This window comes from Phyllobates terribilis, unplaced genomic scaffold (assembly GCF_046119375.1).
Source record: "Phyllobates terribilis strain yellow unplaced genomic scaffold, ASM4611937v1 Scaffold_8__6_contigs__length_399053987, whole genome shotgun sequence".
NCBI lineage: Eukaryota > Metazoa > Chordata > Amphibia > Anura > Dendrobatidae > Phyllobates > Phyllobates terribilis.
In genome coordinates this window covers 221,806,993-221,832,230 of record NW_027362768.1, presented here as the reverse complement: position 1 = coordinate 221,832,230, position 25,238 = coordinate 221,806,993, and the positions used below count along the sequence as shown (strand labels likewise).

At 41.9% G+C, this 25,238-nt stretch overlaps 1 protein-coding gene across 3 annotated transcripts in view; it reads right to left on the bottom strand.

The window, feature by feature from the left end:
* The window catches only part of ATF6 (activating transcription factor 6), a 168,012-nt gene that overhangs the window by 37,996 nt on the left and 104,778 nt on the right, over positions 1 to 25,238 (bottom strand). For all 3 annotated transcript variants that reach the window (XM_073644073.1, XM_073644072.1, XM_073644074.1), the window contains 4 exons: positions 16,591 to 16,710; positions 7,218 to 7,314; positions 5,538 to 5,599; positions 3,579 to 3,690 (listed from right to left, as the gene is read on the bottom strand). In XM_073644073.1, coding sequence (XP_073500174.1) covers positions 3,579 to 3,690; positions 5,538 to 5,599; positions 7,218 to 7,314; positions 16,591 to 16,710 — 391 coding nt within the window. The remainder of the gene's footprint in view (positions 1 to 3,578; positions 3,691 to 5,537; positions 5,600 to 7,217; positions 7,315 to 16,590; positions 16,711 to 25,238) is intronic.

Below are 25,238 nucleotides of genomic sequence, written 5' to 3'. Positions count from 1 at the left end.
CCTCTGCTCCATACAGGGGATCAGCAGATCCCCTGTATGCAGCAAAAATGGTCCTGTGCTATGAGCGCCGACCACTAGGTGGCGCTCATAGTGACCAGCTCATGACAACCGCAGGCGTCTGCTGCAGACCCTGGGTTGTCATGCCCGCCATTCGGTGACCCGCGATCAAGTGACGGGGGTCGCCGATGGGCGGGGCTTAGGACGCGCTTCCCGGAAGCGCGCGTTAAATTCCTCCGTTGGAGATTGACAGCGGCATTTAACAAGTTAACAGCCGCGGGTGGATCGCGATTGCACCCGCAGCTGTTGCAGGCACATGTCAGCTGTAATAATCAGTTGACATGTGTTCGGTTCAGTGCGGGCTCACCGCCGGAGCCCTCACTGAACCGGGGGATTACAGCCTGTGCGTACTAATACGTCACAGGCCGTAAAGGGGTAAATTTCAGGCATAACAGACCATAAGGCAACCTTTCTCCATGGGTGCTGGATCCTTGGGAGAAGAAGAAATATTCCCAGATATGCCTTGCATTAAAAATAAAATGTATCACCTCCCATAGAACAGTGTTGTAAGCAGGGACATAAATGACAAGTAATCACAATTGAGTGTGAATGGTGTGACTCGGTTATCTACCTCTAGATTTGTATTAAAGGAGTTATTGTAATCCTGCCATATATGATGATAATTAGACGGTTGCTGACAGCTCAGTAGTAGTTTATTTCCCCTGAAGACGAAAACCTAGGGCAGAGAAATTCCAACTGTCCAATCCTTCTCTCATCCTCTTTTGGGGTAGAGTTGTGGCAACATAGACCCGAGATGGTTGTCCGGTCTCGTTGACTATCATCTAATATATATGGGAACCATAAGCATTTCTTGCAAAACACACATTGAGTTGCTATGGTAATATGCCTTTTACTCATTGTTTGTGTCCAAGTGGTTATTGAATTGTTTAAAAAGGATATCCAATATTTTGCAAAAAAACAAAAGAAAAAATGCCTAAGCAATAACAGGCAGGTAGTTAGCAACTACCTGCCTGTTGTGCTTGGTGCAATTCTTCGCCAGAATAGAGCGGTCACATACTGTTCTTGTCAGCAATTCAACTGCTTCTGCTGACTTAACATCAAGAGAGTGGCTGCTTCTTTTCCGCTCTGCTGACAGGGCGCGACTTTTGACGTCATGCTGATTGACAGCATGCTCTCCACTGCCAAACTTTACGAGCTGGCTATCAATCAGTATGACGTCAAAAGTCACATCCCTGTTGACAGAGCAGCCTGGTAGAAGAAGAGATGCCCTGTTGACAGGGAGCAGCTGAATTGCTGGCAGGAGCGGCCAATAACCGCTCTGTGCTGGGTACAACAGGCAGGTAGTTGGCTCTGTTAGCATCTTCCAGCCTGCTAGTAAAGGAAAAAAAAGAGAAAATAAATAAAACAACCCCTTGAAAGGGTTTAGGCATGCCGTTACTCCTCCCATTATACTAATATTTTCACATATTCTAAGATTCCTATGGAATATATTCTATCTGTAATACAGTGAGTACGGAAAGTATTCAGACCCCTTTAAATTTTTCACTCTTGTTTCATTGCAGCCAATTGGTAAATTCTAAAAAGTTCATTTTTTTTCTCATTTTTCTCATGTACACTCTGCAGCTCATCTTGACTGAAAAAAAAACAAATGTAGAAATTTTTGCAAATGTATTAAAAAAGAAAAGCTGAAATATAACATGGTCATAAGTATTCAGTCACTTTGCTCAGTATTGAGTAGAAGAACCCTTTTGAGCTAGTACAGCCATGAGTCTTCTTGGGAATGATGCAACAAGTTTTTCACACCTGGATTTGGGGATCCTCTGCCATTCTTCCTTGCAAATCCTCTCCAGTTCCGCCAGGTTTGATGGTGAACGTTGGTGGACAGCCATTTTCAGGTCTCTCCAGAGATCCTCAATTGGGTTTAGGTCAGGGCTCTGGCTGGGCCAGTCAAGAATGGTCACAGAGTTGTTCTGAAGACACTCCTTTTGTTATTTTTGTTGTGTCCTTAGAGTCATTGTCTTGTTGGAAGGTGAACCTTCAGCCAAGTCTGAGGTCCAGAGCACTCCGGAAGAGGTTTTCATCCAGGATATCTCTGTACTTGGCCTCATTCATGTTTTCTTCAATTGCAACCAGTCGTCCTGTCCCTGCAGCTGAAAAACACCCCCATAGCATGATGCTGCCGCCACCATGTTTCACTGTTGGGATTGAATTGGGCAGGTGATGAGCAGTGACTGGTTTTCTCCACACATACCGGTTAGAGTTATCACCAAAAAGTTCTATTTTCGTCTCATCAGACCAGAGAATCTTATTTCCCATAGTCTGGGAGTCATTCATGTGTTTTTGAGCAAACTCTATGCAGGCATTGTTTGGCGTGCAGGAGTTCAAATCCGGTTTCTCCTGCACTCCAAACTGCAGTCTTTACAACACTTTTTGTCCTTTTTATTCATTTATAAGTATAGTACCCTTTTCTGTATCACCTTTCCCTCATCCACCTAGATGGTGCCTCTGTTATATGTTGCCCTTCTGAAATCCATACACTGCCAAATCCCAGGTTCTAATCACATTTCTCCTACACTCAAATTGCTTCCCCTCAACAACTTGTCTTTGATTTATGTGGTGCCATTTATATGTGCATTTCCCCTCTTTCCTTTGTCCCCTTTCCCACATTTGCCTGGGTGGCTCCCCTGTTAAATATTCACTCACTGGCTTCTATTCACTGCCCCATCCTGGGTTCTTATCCCACTTCTCCCACATTGCAATCATTCAACTGTTCACATTTTATCAGTATGAAGGATGGTCCTTTTTTTTCCTCCCAACTTTAATCTATTCCTTAATTCCTAATTTCCCCATTGGTTTAAGTGCTACTGTGGGTGTTCCCTATGTAACTGGCATCCATTTTGGGCCTTTAAAAACCCATCTGTTGTCATATTGTACACATTTTTTTTTTTTTTACTCGAAAAAGACGCCGGTACGGCATTGAAACGCGGTTAAGAAAAAAAGCCTTTTCATCATCATCATCATCATCATCATCTCTGAAGAATTAATTTACTTCAGCAGCGCAGCCCACTTAGGTGTTCATCCAACTGGATCCTTGATACTAATGATCTATCCTTAGAGTAAGTTAACAATATCAGATATGTGTGGGTCCGACATACGGCACCCCCACCAATCAGCTGTTACTAGTTCTGATAGCAGCCAGATGTCAACAGTTTGTGGAGCGGACCAGCAAGGCCCATACGCTATGTAGTTGCAGTTGCGGACATGATAAAATTTGATCGATGGGGGTGCCGCATTCCCAAAGATCTGAGATTGAAGACTTATCCGAAGGATCAGTCAACACTACCAAAGTAGAGGACAACTCCTTTAAGGAAGTTGGCAGCAGATTACTACTATAGATTGAAGTTGTGAGTCCAACATTCGCACAACCATTTTTTTCCCAATTATGGTACATTGCATGTGGTCGATTTTTTTAAATTAATTAATTTATTTTTTAACACCGTCACAATTGCACGGTTTGCAACTAAAAAAAAAAAAAATACCAGTAAATACATTATACCTACCCTACGAAAAGACACAATATAAAATGTATCTCCCCTTCTGCGGATAGCTTCCAAAAACTCCTGATAGCTTCTTGGTGAGGAATAATATATCTGTAACTCATTTACTGGGTTCCTAGGAAAGAAAAGAATGAAGAGAGTAAATGTTTGCCTAGCACATTACTCACCAGAAAGCTAAATAAATCTGGGAAAAGATCTCATCATTCCAACCAATTGACAATGTCCATCATGGACTGCACCTATTCTCCTAAACAGAAAATGCTGAGAACTTATCTAGTAACAGCTATGGGAATTTCCTTAATTTATGGGATAAACGGCTGAATATCATGTGAAGCTGTTCTCCAATGACATAAGATTTTACTCAATGTGTGACTGCTTACTGACACAATGAGTAACATCCATAGCAGAACAGGGCTGCAGGGATTCATTCTTATGTAGCCAGAGTCAACCTTCGTACTGTTAATGCAAGCAAGGGAATTGAAAGTCACATTTTTTGGGACAAGCAATTTACGGTTGTCACCAGAATAGCCTTCATATTCAGTTATAAAGTAAATGCATTCTGGAAACTAGTGCACATGTACAATTGGGAGTAACCCTCTGAAAATAATGGTCTCTATGGGAAACTCTTGCACCATTCACCAGCTAGTTCTGCTAAATACCCCCTTACCTCCCAAGTATCGGTGATAGACAAATACAGTACATGTGCGGCCACTGACAATATCCTGTTCCACACCGCAGTGACAGAAGTGGAGACTTTTTCCCCCAAAAAGTAAGTTGCTCCCTATCCCTGAAATAGGAGATAACTTGCTCAGCGCTGGGGTCTGACCATCCTCAGCAATCCAGAAATCAGGGCTTAAGCACCGTCCAAAAAGGGACCTTTCCTGAATGGAGTGGAGGTTTGCATGTGCGGGCTCCACTCCATCTATTGTCTATGGGAATACCGAGTGCAATAAGTTTTGTCAATTTCCTTGAAAAAATGAAAAATTACTGCTATATTTTTAAACCTTCTAAAATGCTAAAAAAAACAACAAAATTTTACAAATGGTGCTGATGTAAAGCAGACATGAGGGAAATGTTACTTATTAATGCTTTTGTGTGGTATGACTATTGGGATTAAAGGGATAGTCATTCAAAGTTTGAAATTTTACAATTTTTAAAACATTTGTCAAATTTCTGATATTTTTATAAATAAACGCAAAACAGATCAACCTAAATTTACCATTAATATAAAGCATCAAGTGTCACAAAAACAATCTCAAAGTCAGTGGGATATGTTAAAGCATTCCAGGGTTATTACTACATAAAGTGACACTGGTCAGATTTAAAAAAATTGGTCCGGTCACTAAGGGGTTAAACCCCCCCCCCAAAAAGGCTAAGTTATAGCCCAAATCTTCATCAGTCATAGCACTGAATAATAAAGTACTGGTCTTAGTAAATTTCCCTGTAGATGGATATTTGTATAGTGGAAAGTTAATAAGTGGTTGTGTCACAGGGGTTTTCTAATAGACATGGGCTCTCTTTAGGTACTGGCAGCATTAGGACAGCTGGAAACAGTGTGTGCAATACACAATCCCCATGCTGAAAACCAGCGTTAGCTTCGGACAGTTTCCTTGTCTCTATGTGTCAATCACACACTGGGATTATGAATGTGGGGGCGCTGTGGCTAGCTAATAGTGAACTGATGGGAGCGGCCATTGGGTGGAATGTGATATAGAAGAGAGGAGCAAGGGCAGCAAACTGCAGAGCTGCAACACACTGGACATGCTGGGGTGGCATTATTTATATCATGTATGCTATATGGACTTCTGATGAGAAATAAAAATAATGTGTGTGGAATTGCATCAAATGTGGAAAATTTGGTGCTACTTAGTATTTGTTAGGTTCATTAGAAGTATATTTCCCTAATGTAAATACCCCCATGACCAATATTCAATGCCCTTTCTCTCTGTGAGATTTACTTACTTTAAGCTGTTCTCCGTGTACTGCATTGTTACCAGTTGTGCACCATCTTTTCCACTGGTTTTCTGTCATACAAAACATATACATTAAAACATTATATATATATATATATATATACACACACATACATATATATACATATATATATATACACACACATACATATATATACATATATATATATACACACACACATATATATATATATATATATATATATATATATATACACACACATATATATTATATTATATAACACACACATACATATACACACACACACACACACACACGTCATGCTGCTGTCAAATAACATAGCAAAAACCTGCTGACAGATTACTTTTAAGGCCACATTTACATGAGACTTTGCATGCATTCCAGATGAAATTTTTTATTTTTATTTTTTAGACTAAATAAACGTTTAATCGAAGATAAACACAAGACGTGTTGTAGTTTTGAATTACACCATTCAGATTACAATACAATGTAATAGAAAATGGGAATAAAATTCCAAATGAGGTTAGACTGTGAAAACAAGCAATTGCGCATTTGTTTTTTGGGTTTCATTTTATGGCATTCATTGTACCGTAAAAATGAGCTGGAAGTATATTTATCCTGGTCAGTATGATTACATTGATACCAAAACACGCATGGGTTGTGTTTTTTTTTTGTTTTTTTTTTAATTTAAGAGGTGAAACAAAAACTTTGAAATTTGTAAAAAAAACAAACAAAATAACAAAATATAAAAAAGTTTGTGCTGTCATTTTCCGAGACCTGTAACATTTTCATTTTGCAGTTGATGCATGAGGACTTATAATTTTGCAGGTCAACCTGATATTTTTATTGATACTCTTTTGGGCTGGGTAAGGCATTTAGATCACTTCTTATTGCATTTTTTGAGGGGCTGTGGTAACCAAAAAAAAAACAAAAAAACCCAATTCTGGTGTTTTGATTCCTTTTTTCTTTACAGCATTTACCAATTGGGAAACCAGTTATCAGGATTGTGATAAGTAAACAACAGGCATTGTCAGGTTGGCGCTGTTACACTGATTAAAATGATACCTGAGAAGAAGATTCATCATTCTGGGCTAAATTTTATTATTGAATTGGACCTCCTATTTTAAATACTGCGCTTGCACAATATTAATTGCGCAAGCAAAGTATTTAGAATAGGGGGCAAGTCACTGACGTTCAGTAACCTGCCATTTAAGCCCAGAATGATGACGATGACGCCAGAACACCCAAAAAAGATCTGCCCACAGGCCCGCCCCGGAGCACGAGCATCTCAATAACTCAGAACTGCAAACACAGATTAAAACAACCACAACACAGATTTCTTCAACCGAGGAATTATTTTAATCAATTGTGTCAGCACCAACCTCACAATGCCTGTAGTATACTTAGCAAAATCGTGATGACAGGTTTTCTTTAATTTTATATTGTCATAGATTGGACTTCTATGGATGCAGCGATACCAAATGTATATATTTTTTTCATTTTTTAAGATCTTAAATCGCGGCAAAAGGAGGATATTTAAATTTATAAGCATTGCAATTTTTCCCCTCTTTTTACTGTATTTATTAGTCCCCTTAAAGGGCTTGAAACTGCATTCGCTTGCACTATATACAGTATACAATTGGCGTTAAGGGGTTAAAAGGTAACAGCTAAGAAATGCAACCTCACCTGCATTGGCCTCGCTTTGTGGGTGATAGGTGTTTGTCTGGACTTTGTTTGTTCAACCTCATGTCTATGGACCCAGCCACTAAGTTCTTGATTTAACCTAAATTTAAAAAAAAAAAAAAAACACATACACACATTAGTTGGTGAACCCAATTTTGCTTTATGTATGTAATTTTTGCTAATTGCACGTTCCAAGCACAGAACATGAAAAGCCTCTGACAGAAGAAGGAAGATGTATTGTAGCAATCAGACACGGTTTATGCTACTGCTTAGCAGTCTGGTGCCTATTGCCTGTTCTGCTCTAATTTCACTCTTTCCACATATCCTTGCTGTGCTTCAATGAGTCACTTCATTCCAACAGTCCATACATATTTCTCCAAAGAAAGGCTCCTTAATATGTGACTATAAGCAGATTTATACACAGTCAATTATTTCCCTTTGTACATTTGCTGGAATTACTTAGGTTATAGATTTTGTTACTATGGTGAGCCAAGGTGATTTTTTAGAATATAAAACAAATATTATACATCTAAATATAAAAACAGAATTAACGTCTGTGTGCAGCATGCATTGCAACTTAACACAATACGCAGAGCCCAGAAGAATCTACCATGGGTCGTCAATCTTTGTCAAAAAAATTCTGTTATTTTCAAATGAGGTACAGAAAAAGTTCTGCTGTCATCATGGAACTAATAAATGGCAGAGTCTTGTATGGTCCTACTTAGGAACGGATGTATGCAATGGAAAACTTCAGGCGTCCCCCACCCCTCTGATAAGTCAATCATCACTCAGCAAGAGAGCAGCGAAAAAGACGGCCAATTTCAGACTGCCAGGAGAGAAAAGCTTTTTCCAGTTTGTCTATACAAATATGACAGATCTGGCTAAGAAGAACACTCCATAAATCACATGGATGATCCATCCAAGAATAGTCCCATAAATTCCCAGTCACTCATGGAAAGGACTTGGAAAATCAGATTTAACAAGAGGCACCCCAGTTATAAGATGTGAGCAACCATACAGCTTAGTGAATACTGACAAAGAAGAGTCACTGGGCAGCTTCCCCTGAATACAGTAGAGTTCAAAATAATAGCAGTGTTTTCTAAAACAGGAGTTAAGCACAGATTCTTTATATGGGTTTTTATTTCCAAGCATTGGGAACATTGCACACTGTTTTCTAATTCAAAACATGAAGAGAAATGTATATAATTGTAACTACTTTACAGAAAATAGCAAAAAATGAACATTGGGCTGTTCTAAAAAATAGAGTCTGCATTTGTCTTTACAAACTCACAATATGTACTTTTTTTGAGGATTAAGCATTCCTGTGAATCACTAACCTAATATTTGGTTGTATAACCACAGTTTTTTAGAACTGCTTCACATCTATGTTACCTAGATGTCAACCAATTTCTGGCACCTGTCACTGTTATTCCAGCCCAGGATACTTTGACTACATCCCACAATGTTTTGGCACTTGTTGGCTTTGCCTCAGAAACAGCATTTTTGATGTCACCTCACAAGTGTTCTATTGGATTAAGGGCCGGGGACTGGGCTGGCCACTCCATACCCTCAATTTTGTTGGACTGGAACCAAGATTTTGCTCATTTACTGCTGTGTTTAGGATCGTTGTATTCTTGAAACACCCATTTCAAAGAGAATATCCTCTTCAGTGTAAGGCAACATGACCTCCAAGTATTTTAATATATGAAAACTGGTCCATGATTCCGGGTATGCGGTAAATAGGTCCGGCACCATAGTAAGAGAAAGATGCCCATATCATGATGCTTGCACCACCATGCTTCACTGTCTTCAGAGTGTACTGTTGCTTGAATGCAGAGTTTGTGGGTCGTTTGACAAACTCTTTGTGGATCTTGGACCCAAAAAGAACAATTTTGCTTTCATCAATCCACAAAATGTTTCTCCATTTCTCTTTAGGCCAGTTGGTGTTTTCTTTGGCAAATTGTATCCACTTCAGTACATGTCTTTTTTTAACAATGGGGATTTGCTGGGACTTCTTGCTAAGACATTAGCTTCACACAGGCGTTTTCTAACTGCCACAGTACTCACAGGTAACTTGAGACTGTCTTTGATCATCTGGGAGCTGATCATTGGCTGTGACTTTGCCATTCTGGCTATTCTTTGATCCATTCGAATGGTAGTCTTCAGTTTTCTTCCACGCAAGTGCGAGCCTCTTACCTTGTATCCGGTGTCGCGCGCTGTCTGTGCTGGGTCCCGAAAGTTGCCATGGTGACTTGATGTCGTCATGACGACATCAGGGCCACCAGGCATCTCTATACTATGCAAGCGATTAGCCAGCAAAAAGTGAAAGTCCCATAGTGGGACACAGTGTAAAAGTAAAAAATAGTGTAAGAAAGTGAAAAAAAAAAATAAAAAAAAAATCCAAAAATGGTACCGCTGAAAATCTTGTCCCGCAAAACACAAGCTGCCATACAGCTCCATCAGCCAAAAAAAACGGAATTAGTCTTAGCGGTAATTATGTTTCCAGGAGTCCATCCTGACGGCACTATGGAGGTCGTCCTTCCTATTCTTTACAGGGACAGGAAATGGAGGAGGTTAAAAGCCCTTCCCACCACCCTCTCCTCAGTGTTTCTTTAAGTACCACACCTGGATGGATGCTAAATCTTGTTTATTTAAATTTTTATACATTTTAGGATGTACACTGCAATATACCAAGAAGGGAGGGAACTAACTGCGCCGTCAGGATGGACTCCTGGAAACATAATTATCGGTAAGACTAATTCCGGTTTTCCATTACGTCTATCCTGACGGCACTATGGAGAATACCAAAGTATGGCAACTCTGGGGAGGGACTACAGCCTGTAAAACTTTTCGGCCAAACCCCAACTCATGACCTGAGAGAACATCTAACTAGTAATGTTTACAAAAGGTGCTTATGTTAGACCATGTGGCTGCACTACAGATCTGGTCTACCGAAGCCCCTGCTCTCTCTGCCCAAGAGGTGGAAACTGCTCTGGTGGAATGAGCCTTCAATTCCATAGGGGGGAGATCTATTTTCTGAAATATAGTCCCCCAAGATAGTAGAAGTAATCCATCTGGCTGTGGTCTGCTTGGAGGCCTTCTATTCTTACCTCCATATTGTAGAAATAGATTTTGGTCCTGTCTCCAACTTTTAGTCACTTGAAGGTAATTAATTACTGACTGTCTCACGTCCAAGGAATGGAGAGACTGTTCCTTGGGGTTCCAAGGGTTTTGACAAAATGAGGGCAAAATTACTTGCCGATTAAGATTTTTGGTAGAGACAACCTTCGGTCTAAAGGCTGGGTTAAAGCTAAGCACTATACGGTCATCTAAGATTAGAAGATAAGGATCCTGAATAGAAAGGGCCTGTCTTTCCCCTATTCTCTTCGCCGAAGTTATTGCCACTAGAAAGGCCGTTTTGAGGGACAGATTTGCAATAGAAATATCTTCCGCTAGCTCATACGGGTGTTTACATTGAGCATTAAGGACTAAATTTAGATCCCAGGGAGCAAAAGATTTCCTAACTCTGGGTCTTAGCCTCTGGATGTTTTTTAGGAACCTGACCACCCACGGATGAGATGCTAAGGGATAGTCAAAAAATACAGTTAGGGCCGAAACCTGAACCTTCAGCATACTGGGTCTCAACCCCTTATTAAATCCTGCCTGAAGGAAATCTAATATTTTAGGAATATTGGGGCGGGAAGAATCTATTTCTGCATTGCCACTATCAGTACAGAACATTCTCCAAATTTTCATATAGATTGCAGAGGTGACTGGTTTTCTGCTTGCCTGCATCGTGGATATTACTTGGTCCGAGAGACCGCGAGCCTTTAGGATCTCCCTTTCAGGATCCAGGCTGAAAGCTGGAGTCTCTTCAGATCGTGATGAAATACCGGGCCCTGGTTGAGGAGGTCCTCTCTTAAAAAGGAAGAAGAAAGGGTTCGTCCTGTGCCATCCTCTTCAGCAGGGAAAACCAACTCCTCTTCGGCCAATAGGGTACTATTAAGAGGATTTCTGCTTTGTCCTCCTGAATCTTTCGAATAGTCCGTGATATTAATGCTATAGGGGGAATTGCATAGGCTGGACTCAGGCTCCAGCTGTGATTCAAGGCGTCTCCACGCCCTCTGGATTGTCTGCTGGCTTTAGGGAAAAGAACCTTCTGACCTTTGCATTTTTCCTTGTTGCAAAAAAGTCTATTTGGGCAAATCCCCTACGGACCCACAACTGCCAGAACACCTCGCTGTTTAGCTCCCATTGTGTTGGTAAGATCTTCTGTCTGCTTAGATAGTCTGCTGTTATATTTCTGGTTCCTGCTAAATGGACCGCCGAAATGGACCAGATCGTTCTTTCCGCCCAGGAAAAAATCCTTGTGGCTAGGTCCTGGAGCGTTGGGTGCCTTGGGCCCCCCTGGTGCTGTAGGAAGGAAACTGCAGTCATGTTGTCTGACAAGATCTTCACGTGCGGATTCCTTAACCGAGCTTGGGTGCGCTTAGCGTCTCCCAGACCGCGTGTAGCGCTCTGTAATTTGATGAGCATGCCTGGATTTCTGTTGGCCACGAACCCTGAAGAAATTCTCCTTGTAAATGTGCTCCCCATCCTAACCTTCTTGAGTCAGTAGTAATGGTGACACAAGAGGATGTTATCCACGGGATCACCTTCAGATTTTCTGGTCTTAACCACCAAATTAGAGATCTCCTTACTCCTGGGGATAAGCAGATCTCTCTGTCTAAGGTTATCTGCCTTCTGTCCCAGGCAGACAGGACTGCTCTCTGTAGATCCCTTGAGTGGAACTGGCTCCAGCGGACACAGGGGATGCAAGATGTTAGGGTGCCCAGTACCCTCATAGCCATACTGGTGGATTTCCGACCTTTTAGAAATCCCTGTACTCTGTCCCTTACCGCCCTCTGCTTTTCTTCTGGCAAGACAGATATTCTCACTTCGGAATCCAGAAGTATCCCCAAAAAAATCTTCCTGGTTCCTGGCATCAAATTCGATTTTTCCAAGTTGATAATCCAGCCTAGGTCCTGAAGTGTCGTGGTGGTTATGTTCAGGTGACTCCGAAGTTCTTCTTTTGACTTGGCTATCAGAAGAAAGTCGTCCAGATAGGGTACTATGGTGATGTCCTTTTTCCTCAGGAAGGCAACCACCTCTGAAAATCGGCTTTGTGAAGACTCTCGGCGCTGACGCTAGGCCAAAAGGAAGGCACTGAAACTGAAAGTGGCAAGTTCCTTCCTGAACCCTTACTGCAAAACAGTGGAATTTTTGACAAAGGGGGTGAATGGGAACATGGTAATACGCATTCTTTAAGTCTATTGTACATATGAATGCATCTTTGTCTATTAACGGGATAGTTGTCTTTATCGACTCCATTCTGAAACGCTTGTACCTTATCCAGCTGTTCAGGGGTCTTAAATTTATTATAGTGCGCGACTTTCCCGAGGGTTTCTTTATTGTAAACAATGTTGAATAATGCCCTCGACCTATCTCCTGTAGGGGAACCGGCACTATGACTCCCAAATCCAGGAGGTCCTGAACCTCTGTCTGCATGGGACCATCTAAAGAATGGGAGTGGGGGTCTGTTAAACTGAACCTTTCGGGCTGCGGTTGAATAATTTCTAGGGAGTAACCCTGGGAAACTATTTTTAGAACCCATGGTTCCCGAGTTATCCCTGCCCAAATTCAGGCGAAGTAACAGAGACGCCCCCCCTGGTTCATGGCGTCATTGCCTTTTGGACTCAGAACTGGAACCAAGAAGAGGGGCTCTACCTCTAACCCCTTTAGAGTAGCTCCATCTACCAGTCTTTCCCTTCCCCAGATACTCCTGTCTCTGGGACGGGCGGGATTTCTGAAAGGGCTGAAATCTTTCAGGTTTTTCCTCAGGGAATCCCCTTTTCTTATCGGAAGCCTTTTCCAAGATATCATCTAGGATAGGCCCAAATACCCTTAAACCTGAAATTTGGATGGCACATCATTTATTTTTAGATTGAACATCCCCCGACCACGTCTTCATCCAGATAGCCCTCCGGGCTGCATTAGACAAAGAGTTGTTGCGGGCCACGAACCTGACTGACTCGGCGGAAGCGTCCGCCATAAACCCTGTGGCCAATTTTAACAATGGTAGAGAATCTATTCTGTCCTCCCTGGGAGTCTTATTTCTGATATGATCCTCCAGTTGGTCGATCCACAGATACATGGATCTCGCTACTGAAGTGGCAGCTATGTTTGTTTTCGTAGTTGCCGGCGACGCTTCCCAGGCTCTTTTGAGTAGTCCGTCCGCCTTCCGATCCATCGGGTCTTTAAGACTTGATGAATCCTCAAAGGGAATGGATGTCTTCTTGGCTACCTTAGCCACCGGAACATCAATTTTTGGAACCTCGTCCCAGGTCCTAATGTCCTCTGGTTCAAAGGGGAGTCGGAGCCTGAAATCACGGGGCACCACCAGCCTTTTTTCTGCTTCTTTCCACTCCTCCAGGATCATCTCTCGGATATGGTGGTTTACAGGAAAGACTGTCTCTGAACCAGCAATCCGCCAAACATCTCGTCCTGTACCGACTGATTCTTCTGGTTTTCTTCAACCTGCATGGTACTTCTTACAGCCTTCAGGAGTTTATCCGTATATTCTGAAGAAAATAAGTATCTTATCCCCATCTCTGGGGTATCTGACACCACCTCCCCTTCTTCCTCTGGATCCGAGGAAGGGGCCAGAACATAAACTTCAGAACGTGCTTCCATCTCCCACCTGGGTCGTTAGGCGCGGGGACCCGGCTGAGTTATAGGAGCGGGAATTAGGCTGGAAACATCATCATGGATCTCATCTCGGTTAGAAAGATAGATCTTTCTTCCCTAACGATCTTTGAGGTGCAGGCTGTACATAAAGGCTCAACGGAGTCGCCAAGCTTCTTATTACATATGGCATATCTCCTAGGCCTCCCTGATCCTTTCTCCTTGGATTGGGTAGGTGTTGCCATGTCCTAATATCAATATAGGTGTATTAGTACCTATACTCATACTCCCTCTCCCAGCCCCCTCATACGCTGTGCTTTACTCACAGATACAGGGGACTGCTCCTTTGGGGCCTCAGACCTAGCTGTATCTGCCATGGTGCAGCTTTCTGGGATTTTTTCCCCCCTTTACGGACCCCAGGTAGCTTTTATCCTACCTTGGTCCTCATGTCTCCAAACCGCCTTGCGTTCCATCCTGGAACGCATGCCGGGACCGGAAGAGGGTGGTCCGTGCTCCCAGGTGACGTCACCGGCAGGGCGCCCAATTAAGCTGGTCGCTCTGTGCATATGAGCGGAGTCCCCGGCCGGCGCGAGCCCCCACTCCGGGGGAAGCGACTCGAGATCCCAGGAGCTCCTCCGCTCAACTGGGACCCCTTGGGGTGAGGGGTGTAGGCAACCGGGCTTCTTCACAGGGGAAGGAGAGGCCGGAGACCCCCAATCCTCCTGGGCCCACGTGAGTTCTCTTCTTTCTTCCTGTGCTCTCCTCTGACACACCTGTCCTTTACAGGGACAGGAAAAACACTGAGGAGAGGGTGGAGGGAGGGGCTTTTAACCTCTCGCATTTCCTGTCCCTGTAAAGAATAGGAGGGACGACCTCCATAGTGCCGTCAGGATGGACGTAATGGAAATAAAAGTTATAGCTCTCAGAATAAAGCGATACAAAAGTGCCTCCCAAAAATCGGAATAGAAAGCGATCAAAAAACGTTACTTGCCTGAAAATGGTACCAATAAAAACGTCAACTTGTCCCACAAAAAACAAGCCGTCACATGACTCGGTCGGCCAAAATATGGAAAAATGATTGCTAAAACTAGTCTTTGCAAAAAAAAAAAGTGTGTTTTAGTGTGTGACGCTTCCAAACCTAAAAACCCGATATGAATCTGGTATCGCTGTAATCCACTGACCTGAAGAATAAAGTCGTCTAATCACTTATACTGCATGAGGAACGGAATAAAAAATAAACGCTGGGGTTAGGGTTGTGCTGGGGTTGTATTAGGGTTGGGGTTTATTCAAAAGTAAAGAAAAAAAAAATGATGACAATACGGCGACTAGTGTTGAGCATTTGCTCGCTATTTGAGTTTGCATCGGGTGCTCGGGTATGCACTGAGTATTCCGGGTGCTCAAGTGACATGCTTGAGTCTCTGCCCAATATGTTTTGCTCCTGTTATACACCAAAAAAACCTCGCCTGCCGAGCACAAGCGATCCCTGCATGTTTTTTTTGGGGGTCTAATAACCGTGAAACATGCGGGGAGGGGACTCAAGCATGTCACTCGAGCACCGGCGATACATGGTGCACACCCGAGTACCTGATGCAAACTCAAGTAGTGAGCACTTGTGCTCAAGATTAATGACAACTTATTCAATAGGATGACCTAATGTTATCAAATTCTGTGTCGTTCCTCTGGGTTCAAGATGTTCACTATACCCCTTGATAAAATCCTCGAGGGGTCTAGTTTCCAAAATGGGGTCAGTTGTGGGGGGTTTCCACTATTTAGGCCCATCAGGGACTCTCCAAACGCGACATGGTGTCCGCTAATTATTCAAGCAAATTTTACATTCAAAAAGTCAAATGGCGCTCCTTCCCTTCCGAACCCCGCCGTACACCCAAACAGTGGTTGTCCACCACATGTCGGCATGCTCAGAAGAAATTGCACAACAAATTTTGGGGTCCATTTTTTCCTGTGACCACTGCGAAAATAAAAAAATTTGGGTCTAAAGTAACATTTTTGTGAAAAAAGTTAAATGTTCATTTTTGTCTTCCATAGTCCAAAAATTCCTGTGAAGAACCTGAAGGGTTAATAAACTTATTGAAAGTGGTTTTGAGCTCCTTGAGGGGTGCAGTTTTTAGAATGGTGTCACTTTTGGGTATTTTCTGTCATAACGGTCCCTCAAAGTCACTTCAATTGTGATGTGGTCCCTAAAAAATATTTTTTGTAAATTTTCTTGGAAAAATGAGAAATTGCTGGTCAACTTTTAACCCTTATAACTTCCTAATTGAACCCCACACTGCTATTATTTTTAACACACCCCCTTTCAATTAATTATTCAAATACACAGACTCAAAAATGTGCAGATCATGAATGAAGAGTCTGTTGGTTTTCTTAGAATCTACTGCACCAACTGGTAAATTGTGTGACATGTGGTAATATAATTTATACCAACAACAGTGATTAATCTGGCGAGTCATATTGGACTGCTATTATTTTGAACACTGCTGTAGGTGTTCCATTTTATATAATATACCTTCTACTCTTACAGGCAAAGCTTTACAAGGGCCACATCCAGTATGTAAAGTCAGTCTATAAGTAATGTGTACATGCTTCTATAAGCTTCATGATTTAATTCCCGCACAATTGGAAGGAAGATTCTGCTGACCTGATGGTTTCCGTTCGATTGACATGTGGTCGGCAAGAAGGAGGAGGAGGAATATTGTAAATCAGTGAATCCTCTTTCACAACCATTAATGCCTTTTCCATAGACATAGGATTTTCAGACCTAAGAGCAAACATTAAAATTATTGGCAAAATGAGCAGACAAAAAATCCACATTGTCCACCTTTAGCTCATGAGGCATACTATCGGTAACTATCTTACTTACACAATGAGGGAGTTTATCAATTCTGGAGTTTTATATGCAAGTCTTTAACATAAAGCCAACTGGAATAAGGTGTGTCAATAGTTTTAGGACACACATGCCGCTTAACTAGAGATGAACAAATTGGAATGAGCCTGGACAGGCAGCCAAGTCAATGGTCAGAGACCACCGGAAAGGAGCTCTGAGAAGCGCCTCTTTCCTATTGATTTGTAGCTCCTGCACAATGTCTCGCAGCGCTCCTGTCTGGACAAAGCTGCTGAACCAGGGTCCTGCAAACTTATTTGTTTATCTCTGCTTTTAACTCGTTTTTGTGCTTTCATTTTTTTCTTCCACTTCTTCCAAGATCCATACATTTTTTATTTTCCAGCCATATGAGGACTTATCTTTCAAAACAACATTTCATCCCTCAAAAACAATTATTTTGTCAAATAAGTATTGGAAAATGGGGAAAAACACTGTAGTGAAAGGTCGGAAAACAAATGCACTTCTGCCATAGGTTTTTAGATTTTTTTTTTTTACAGCATTAATTGTGCTATCAAAATGACCTGACAACACAGTTCTTTAGGAAAGTATGATTATGGTGATAATGAACTTGCATAATGTATTTCAATTTAGTGGTAAAAAAAAAAACAGTTCCGAAATGTAAATACACAAAAACAAACAAATTAAAGCTGCATTGTCTTTTCAGAGCTCCTTAATATTTTTATTTATTAATCTACGGAGTTGTGTAAGGGCTTGTTTAGCAGACATTTTTATTGATATCATTTTAGGGTACATATGATGTTTTGATTTCTTTTTCTTGCGTTTTTGAGTGGAGATGCAGCGGCTGAAAAACAGTAATTTCAGAGTTTTGATTTTTTTTTTCTCATGAAGTTCACCATATAATTCATTTTAGATTTTGAGAGATCAGTTTTTTACAGATGTGGAGATAAGTTTTTTTTTTTTTCAAAATTCTTGTTAGAATTTTCATTTTTATTTATTTTTTTAAACTTGGCATGCACGGGGACCTTCAGAAGGCCTTTGGCTGCTATGGCGACCCTCTGACACTCCACAATGGTGTTTTAGGGGAGGCCAATAAGCGGTCAGAATGATGTAGCCTCAAGAACACACATTGTAAATGCTGCTATCAGAGATGAACATTAGCGATCTAGCTCAGCGCCAGTCACTGCTACTCTATGAATATGTCAGCTGTATAGCACAGTTGGCATCTGTAGGATTTAGTGATGGCTTAGCTCCCAAGTATACTCTACATATCCACACGCTACATATGATATGTACATGTACAACACGTGCTGGCAAGGAATTACAAAATTTGGAGCACATTTGGGCTGACAATTTGCCAGAAAGTGAAACCTTCTCCAGACATGAGCCGGAGTAGATTTCAGCTACAATATGTGCCAGTTTTCTGTCGTATATTTTGATAAATCTGTTGTGCCGCAAACTCTCTTGCTTAACCATGCCACCTTTTAAAAATTCCCCCCACACTTTATGATTGCCTCCTACAGTTCCTCACACAGACAGTATGATGATCCCACAGCTCACAAACAGCGTTATGCTCCCCTCACACAAGTATGATGATCCCATAGGCCCTCACATAGTATTATGCCCCCCATCACCACACACACAAATTATGAAGCCTCCACAGTCCCACAAACAGTATTAGGACCTCCAAGCACTAGTATGATATCCCACACAGCTCCTCAAAAGAGTATTATGGCCCACACAACCCTTCTTAGATTAATGGCAACCTCCATACAATACAATACCTCCATAGCCCCTCACACATTATGGCTGCCTAGTGAGGGGCTGAAGGTTCATCATACTTGTGCGATATTGTGATGTCATTGTGCCTGCTGGGCAGAGACAGTATCGCATAAACTAAGTGATCGAATAGGGAGCCGGTTGCTTCGTGTTCTATCATTGTATTCACCGGTACCCAAAGTCACGAGGATGCAGATAACGCTGACATTGAGATCCCGGACAGGGTGCGGTCTCATATTGTGGGGTGATACTGTAATCAGCCTTTTGCCTGTCCCAGTCCTCAAGCAGGCAAAGAACAGCCAAAGGGTCGGATGCGGCCTACGGGCTGCGCTTTGCCCAGGCCTGAGTTATATAAATAGGTTATATGAGCTAGGTACATTAGAATTGTATATCTATACCTATGGGCAAGGTATAATTACAAACCCAGTGTAATCACAGAGTAATAACCAATAGGTGGAGACTAGTGATGGGCGAACCCGTGACTGTTTGGGTTCGGCTAATTGAGCCGAACACCGAACAGTTTATTAAAAGTTTGGGTACCAGAACAGTACCCGAACCCGAACATGGACCCCATTCATATTAATTGGGAAGCCGAAGATACCTAGTTTCCCGACCTGTCATCGGTGTGACAGCGCAGGAAACACAGGCTCTGATCGGTGATAATAGCGTTACCTTGGTCAGAGCGTTGTGGGCTCATGCTGACAGGTGTCAGCATGAGCCCATAGCTGTGACAGTGACCCGTGGTAAATAGCTTACTGCGCTTCATAGTACTTCTACCACCATCAGCCGGAGCCTACTGCCATATGAAATAGCGAGCGCAGGCGCCGCTGGATGGGAGCAGTAGTCTCTCATCCACCGGCACCTGTGCTAAAAGTTAAAAAAAAAAAAAAAAGTTAAAATTAATAAAAAAAAATATTTAAATAAGAATAAAACCGATTATACTCACCTACCACTTGTCCCCGATGTTCTCCGCCCCTGTAAAAAAATAAAAAAAAACACCATATACTCACCTTACACTTAATCCCCGAAGCCCATGATCACCTGTAATAAGGGTAAAATAATAAAGCAACCTCATCCTTACCTGTCCGCCGTAGTCCAAATATCAAGGATCCCATGAATAGAACGGCCACATTGTGAAATGTGACCTCTCTATTCAGCAGCCGGCAATAAACTGACGCTCAGTGCCAGCAAATGACTTCAGCGCATGCGCAGTAAGAACTTTCCAATGCTCACGTTGACGTCAATGAGTTGAACTGAGTTGATGTAACAAGAACTCAGCTCATCTTATTGATGGCACTGCGTGTCATTGAGGAGTGCAAGTAAGCTTGCGCTCCTCCGTGTCTCTGCAGGATGGCAGGCTGGATGGTCACGTCCAGCTACAATTAAGCCTGCCATCTACATGTAGCAGAGCTGGACACGTCGTGGGACACATGGAGTCTGTTCTTCAAGTTGGAAAGGTAAGGATGAGGTTGGTTTATTATTTTATTTTTATTGCAGGTGACAATGTCTTCAGCTGGAATGGGCTTGATGGCAAGTAGAGTTTAATTAAGAATATTAAAAGAGGTCTGTGTTTAGTTCAAATAAAATATTTTATTCACAGTGTGGGTGTCTTTATTTTATATTTCACTTCCACTATGGGGTTAGTAATGGAGGCGTCTTCTTAATGTCAGCTGGCATTATAAGCTGACATCAACCCCAACCCTATAACCCCACTGCCACCACTACAGGACAGTGGGCTGAGCAAGGTTAAGTGCCAGAATTGGAGCATCTTATGGATGCGCCATTTCTGGGGCGGCTGAGGGCTGCTGTTTGTAGCCTCGGAGGGTGCCAAAATTCATGGCCCCAACCTAGGCTATTAAACTCAGCCCCCATCTGTCTGCCTAGCTTTTGCTGCCTGTTAAAATAGGGGGACCCCTAAATTTTTTGGGGGGGTCCCCCATTTTAATAGCCAGTAAAGGCTACAGTTAGGTCCATATATATTTGGACAGAGACAACATTTTTCTAGTTTTGGTTCTAGACATTACCACAATGAATTTTAAACAAAACAATTCAGATGCAGTTGAAGTTCAGACTTTCAGCTTTCATTTTAGGGTATCCACATTAAAATTGGATGAAGGGTTTAGGAGTTTCAGCTCCTTAACATGTGCCACCTTGTTTTTAAAGGGACCAAAAGTAATTGGACATTTGACTCCAAGGCTATTTCATGGACAGGTGTGGGCAATCCCTTCGTAATGTCATTCACAATTAAGCAGATAAAAGGCCTGGAGTCGATCTGAGGTGTGGTGCTTGCATTTGGAAGGTTGTGCTGTGAAGTAAACATGCGGTCAAAGGAGATCTCCATGCAGGTGAAACAAGCCATCCTTAAGCTGCAAAAACAGAAAAAACCCATCCGAGAAATTACTACAATATTAGGAGTGGCAAAATCTAAAGTTTGGTACATCCTGAGAAAGAAAGAAAGCACTGGTGAACTCATCAATGCAAAAGACCTGGGCGCCCACGGAAGACAACAGTGGTGGATGATCGCAGAATAATCTCCATGGTGAAGAGAATCCCCTTCACAACAGCCAACCAAGTGAACAACACTCTCCAGGAGGTAGGTGTATCAATATCCAAATCTACCATAAAGAGAAGACTGCATGAAAGTAAATACAGAGGGTTCACTGCACGGTGCAAGCCACTCATAAGCATCAAGAATAAAAAGGCTAGACTGGACTTTGCTAAAAAACATCTAAAAAAGCCAGCACAGTTCTGGAAGAACATTCTTAGGACAGATGAAACCAAGATCAACCTCTAACAGAATGATGGAAAGAGAAAAGTATGGCGAAGGCATGGTACAGCTCATGATCCAAAGCATACGACATCATCTGTAAAACACGGTGGAGGCAGTGTGATGGCTTGGGCATGCATGGCTGCTAGTGGCACTGGGTCACTAGTGTTTATTGATGATGTGACACAGGACAGAAGCAGCCGAATGAATTCTGATGTATTCAGAGCCATACTGTGTGATCAGATCCAGCCAAATGCAGCCAAACTGATTGGTCGTCGTTTCATACTACAGATGGACAATGACCCAAAACATAAAGCCAAAGCAACCCAGGAGTTTATTAATGCAAAGAAGTGGAATATTCTTGAATTGCCAAGTCAGTCACCTGATCTCAACCCAACTGAGCATGCATTTCACTTGTTAAAGACTAAACTTCAGACAGAAAGGCCCACAAACAAACAGCAACTGAAAACCACCGCAGTGAAGGTCTGGCAGAGCATCAAAAAGGAGGAAACACAGCGTCTGGTGATGTCCATGAGTTTAAGACTTCAGGCAGTCATTGCCAACAAAGGGTTTTCAACCAAGTACTAGAAATGAACATTTTATTTACAATTATTTAATCTGTCCAATTACTTTTGGTCCCTTTAAAAACAGGGTGGCACATGTTAAGGAGCTGAAACTCCTAAACCCTTCATCCAATTTTAATGTGGATACCCTCAAATGAAAGCTGAAAGTCTGAACTTCAACTGCATCTGAATTGTTTTGTTTAAAATTCATTGTGGTAATGTCTAGAACCAAAATTAGAAAAATGTTGTCTCTGTCTAAATATATATGGACCTAACTGTAAGTATACAGCTGGGGGCTGATATTTGTAGCCTGCGAAGCTCCATGCATATTAGCCCCTTCCCAGGCTAAAAACATTCCCCCCAGCTGTCCACTTTCCCTCTGCTGGTTACTAAAATTACGAGGTGACCCCACGCCACTTTTTTTTTTCCAGAAATGTAATCATTTATTAATAAATTAAATGAACAGTAAGGTACACACACAAAGAACGGATTATATATCTCACATATTGATATCTATCTGTATATCTATCTATTATCAATATATCTAGCTATCCATATATGAAAAAAATAGTAGAAACAGCACTCCAAAAATAGATGATTTATTAGCTCAGCAAGAGCTGTGGCAACGTTTCGGCTGAATACAGCCTTTTTCAAGCAAAGTGCAGAGTATACAGGTGAGGTATATATCAGGTCATCCATTTAAAGGACAATTACATTATAAAGTGCAAAAAGTGCAAAGTGCATAAAAACATACAATACATCTACATAGATATATGGATAACTACATCATGATCTATCGATCTATTATCAATATATCTAGCTATCCATATATCTAACTATTATCTATGCTTCTATCCATCTATGCATCTATGAATCTATGCATCTATGCTTCTATCCATGTGGATAGCTATATGGATAGCTATATTAATAAATAAATAGATAATAGATAGATAATAGATCGCTAAATAGACAGATAATATATAAATGGATAATAGATTGGTAGATAGATAATACATAAATAAATATATATATGGATAGATAGATAGATAGATAGATAGATAATAGATACACAGTTAAATTCAATATCTACATCAGCGTGCTGGCCAATGCTCTGGAATCCTCCGTGGCACCAGGTCTCACACTCCATGACGCCGAGGTGAAATTCCTGCTGTATGCAGATAACCTACTGCTGCTGTCACCAACCGAGAAAGGTCTCCAAGACCAACTAAAAATCTTAGAGATATTCAGCTCCACATGGGCATTACCCATCAACCCAAACAAAACCAACATTATAAGCTGACATCAACCCCAACCCTATAACCCCACTGCCACCGCTACAGGGCAGTGGGCAGAGCGAGGCTAAGTGCCAGAATTGGCGCACCTTATGGATGTGCCATTTCTGGGGCAGCTGAGGGCTGCCGTTTCTAGCCTCGGAGGGGGCCAATATTCATGGCCCCTTCCTAGGCTATTAATATCAGCCCCCAGCTGTCTGCACAGCCTTTGTTAGCTGTTAAAATAGGGGGACCCCACGTCTATTTTTTTGGGGGGGTTCCCGATTTTAAAAGCCAGTAAAGGCTAAGTATTCAGCTGGGGGCTGATATTAGTAGCCTGGGAATCTCTGTGGGTATTAACCCCTTCCCAGACTAAAACCATCAGCCCCAGCTGTCCGCTTTCCCTCTGCTGGTTAATAAAATTACGGGGAACCCCACGCCATTTTTTTTCCCAGAAACGTAATAATTTATTAATAAATTACATGAACAGTAAGGTACACAAGCAAACACGGATTTATCTCACATATTTATATCTATCTATATATCTATTATCTACAGGTGCATCTCACAAAATATCAAAAAGTTAATTTATTTCAGTTCTTCAATACAAAAAGTGAAACTCGTATTATAGAGAGTCATTACAAACAGAGTGATCTATTTCAATTGTTTATTTCTGTTAATGTTGAGGATTATGGATTACAGCTAATGAAAACACAAAACTCATTATCTCAGTAAATTAGAATAATTAACAAAAAACACCTGCAAAGGCTTCCTAAGTGTTTAAAAAGGTCCCTTAGTCTGTTTTAGTAGGCTCCACAATCATGGGGAAGACTGGTGACTTGACAGATGTCCAGAAGGCAGTCATTGACACACTAAGTAATGCAAAGTAAATTTTGCTCATTTGGAAATCAATATCCCAGAGTCTGGAGGAAGAGTGGAGAGGCACACAATCCAAGCTGCTTGAGGACTAGTGTGAAGTTTCCACAATCAGTGATGGTTTGGAGAGCCATGTCATCTGCTGGTGTAGGTCCACTGTGTTTTATCAAGACCAAAGTCAGTGCAGCCATCTACCAGGAAATTTTAGAGCACTTCATGCTTCCCTCTGCCGACAAGCTTTTTGGAGGTGGAAATTTCATTCTCCAGCAGGACTTGGCACCTGTCCACACTGCCAAATGAGTACCAGTACCTGGTTTATATACAACAGTATCACTGTGCTTGATTGGCCAGCAAACTCGCCGGACCTTAACCCAATAGAGAATCTATGGGGTATTGTCAAGAGGAAGATGAGAGAAACCAGACTCAACAATTCAGACGATCTGAATGCTGCTATCAAAGCAAACTGGGCTTCCATAACACCTCAGAAGTACCACAAGCTGATCGCCTCCATGCCACTCTGCAATGATGCAGTTAACTGATGTAAAAGGAACCCCGACGAAGTATTGAGTGCATTTACTGAATATACATTTCAGTAGGCCAACATTTCGGATTTTAAAATAATTTTTCAAGCTGTTATAAAGTATTCTAATTTACTGAGATAATGACTCCCCACTTCTTCCCGGCATCCTGCTATCCAGGGGGAAGTGGGGACCAACCAAACCTCATTGTTGCGCACGTCGGAGGTCACTGGAGCAGAAGTCACAGTGACTTTCGGCGCCTGCGCACTGGCGCAGACAAGTACAATAGCTCAGGGAGAAAAAAAAAAAAAAAGCGCATTCAGCTTTAGGGGCATTGAACATGAGCGGGATGTTCAGCTCTAGACTGCACATCACAGGGCCCTGCGACGTGCAGGGGCTGGCAGGGGGAATATTTAAATTAAGCATAGAGGTGGGCATTTCTTGGCGTCCCCGGACGCCAAGCCTAGAAAAAGGGATTGAATAAAAAGATCTCTGCAATCAGACCTGTAATATGGGCCATACATTTAAGTATAGATTTATATTTCTATAACGTGTATGCCCATATTAGAGGTCTGATAACTCCAAAGGGGTGACAGTTTCCCTTTAACAGAAATAAACACTTGGAATAGATCACTCTGTTTGTAATGACTCTATAAAATATATGAGTTTCACT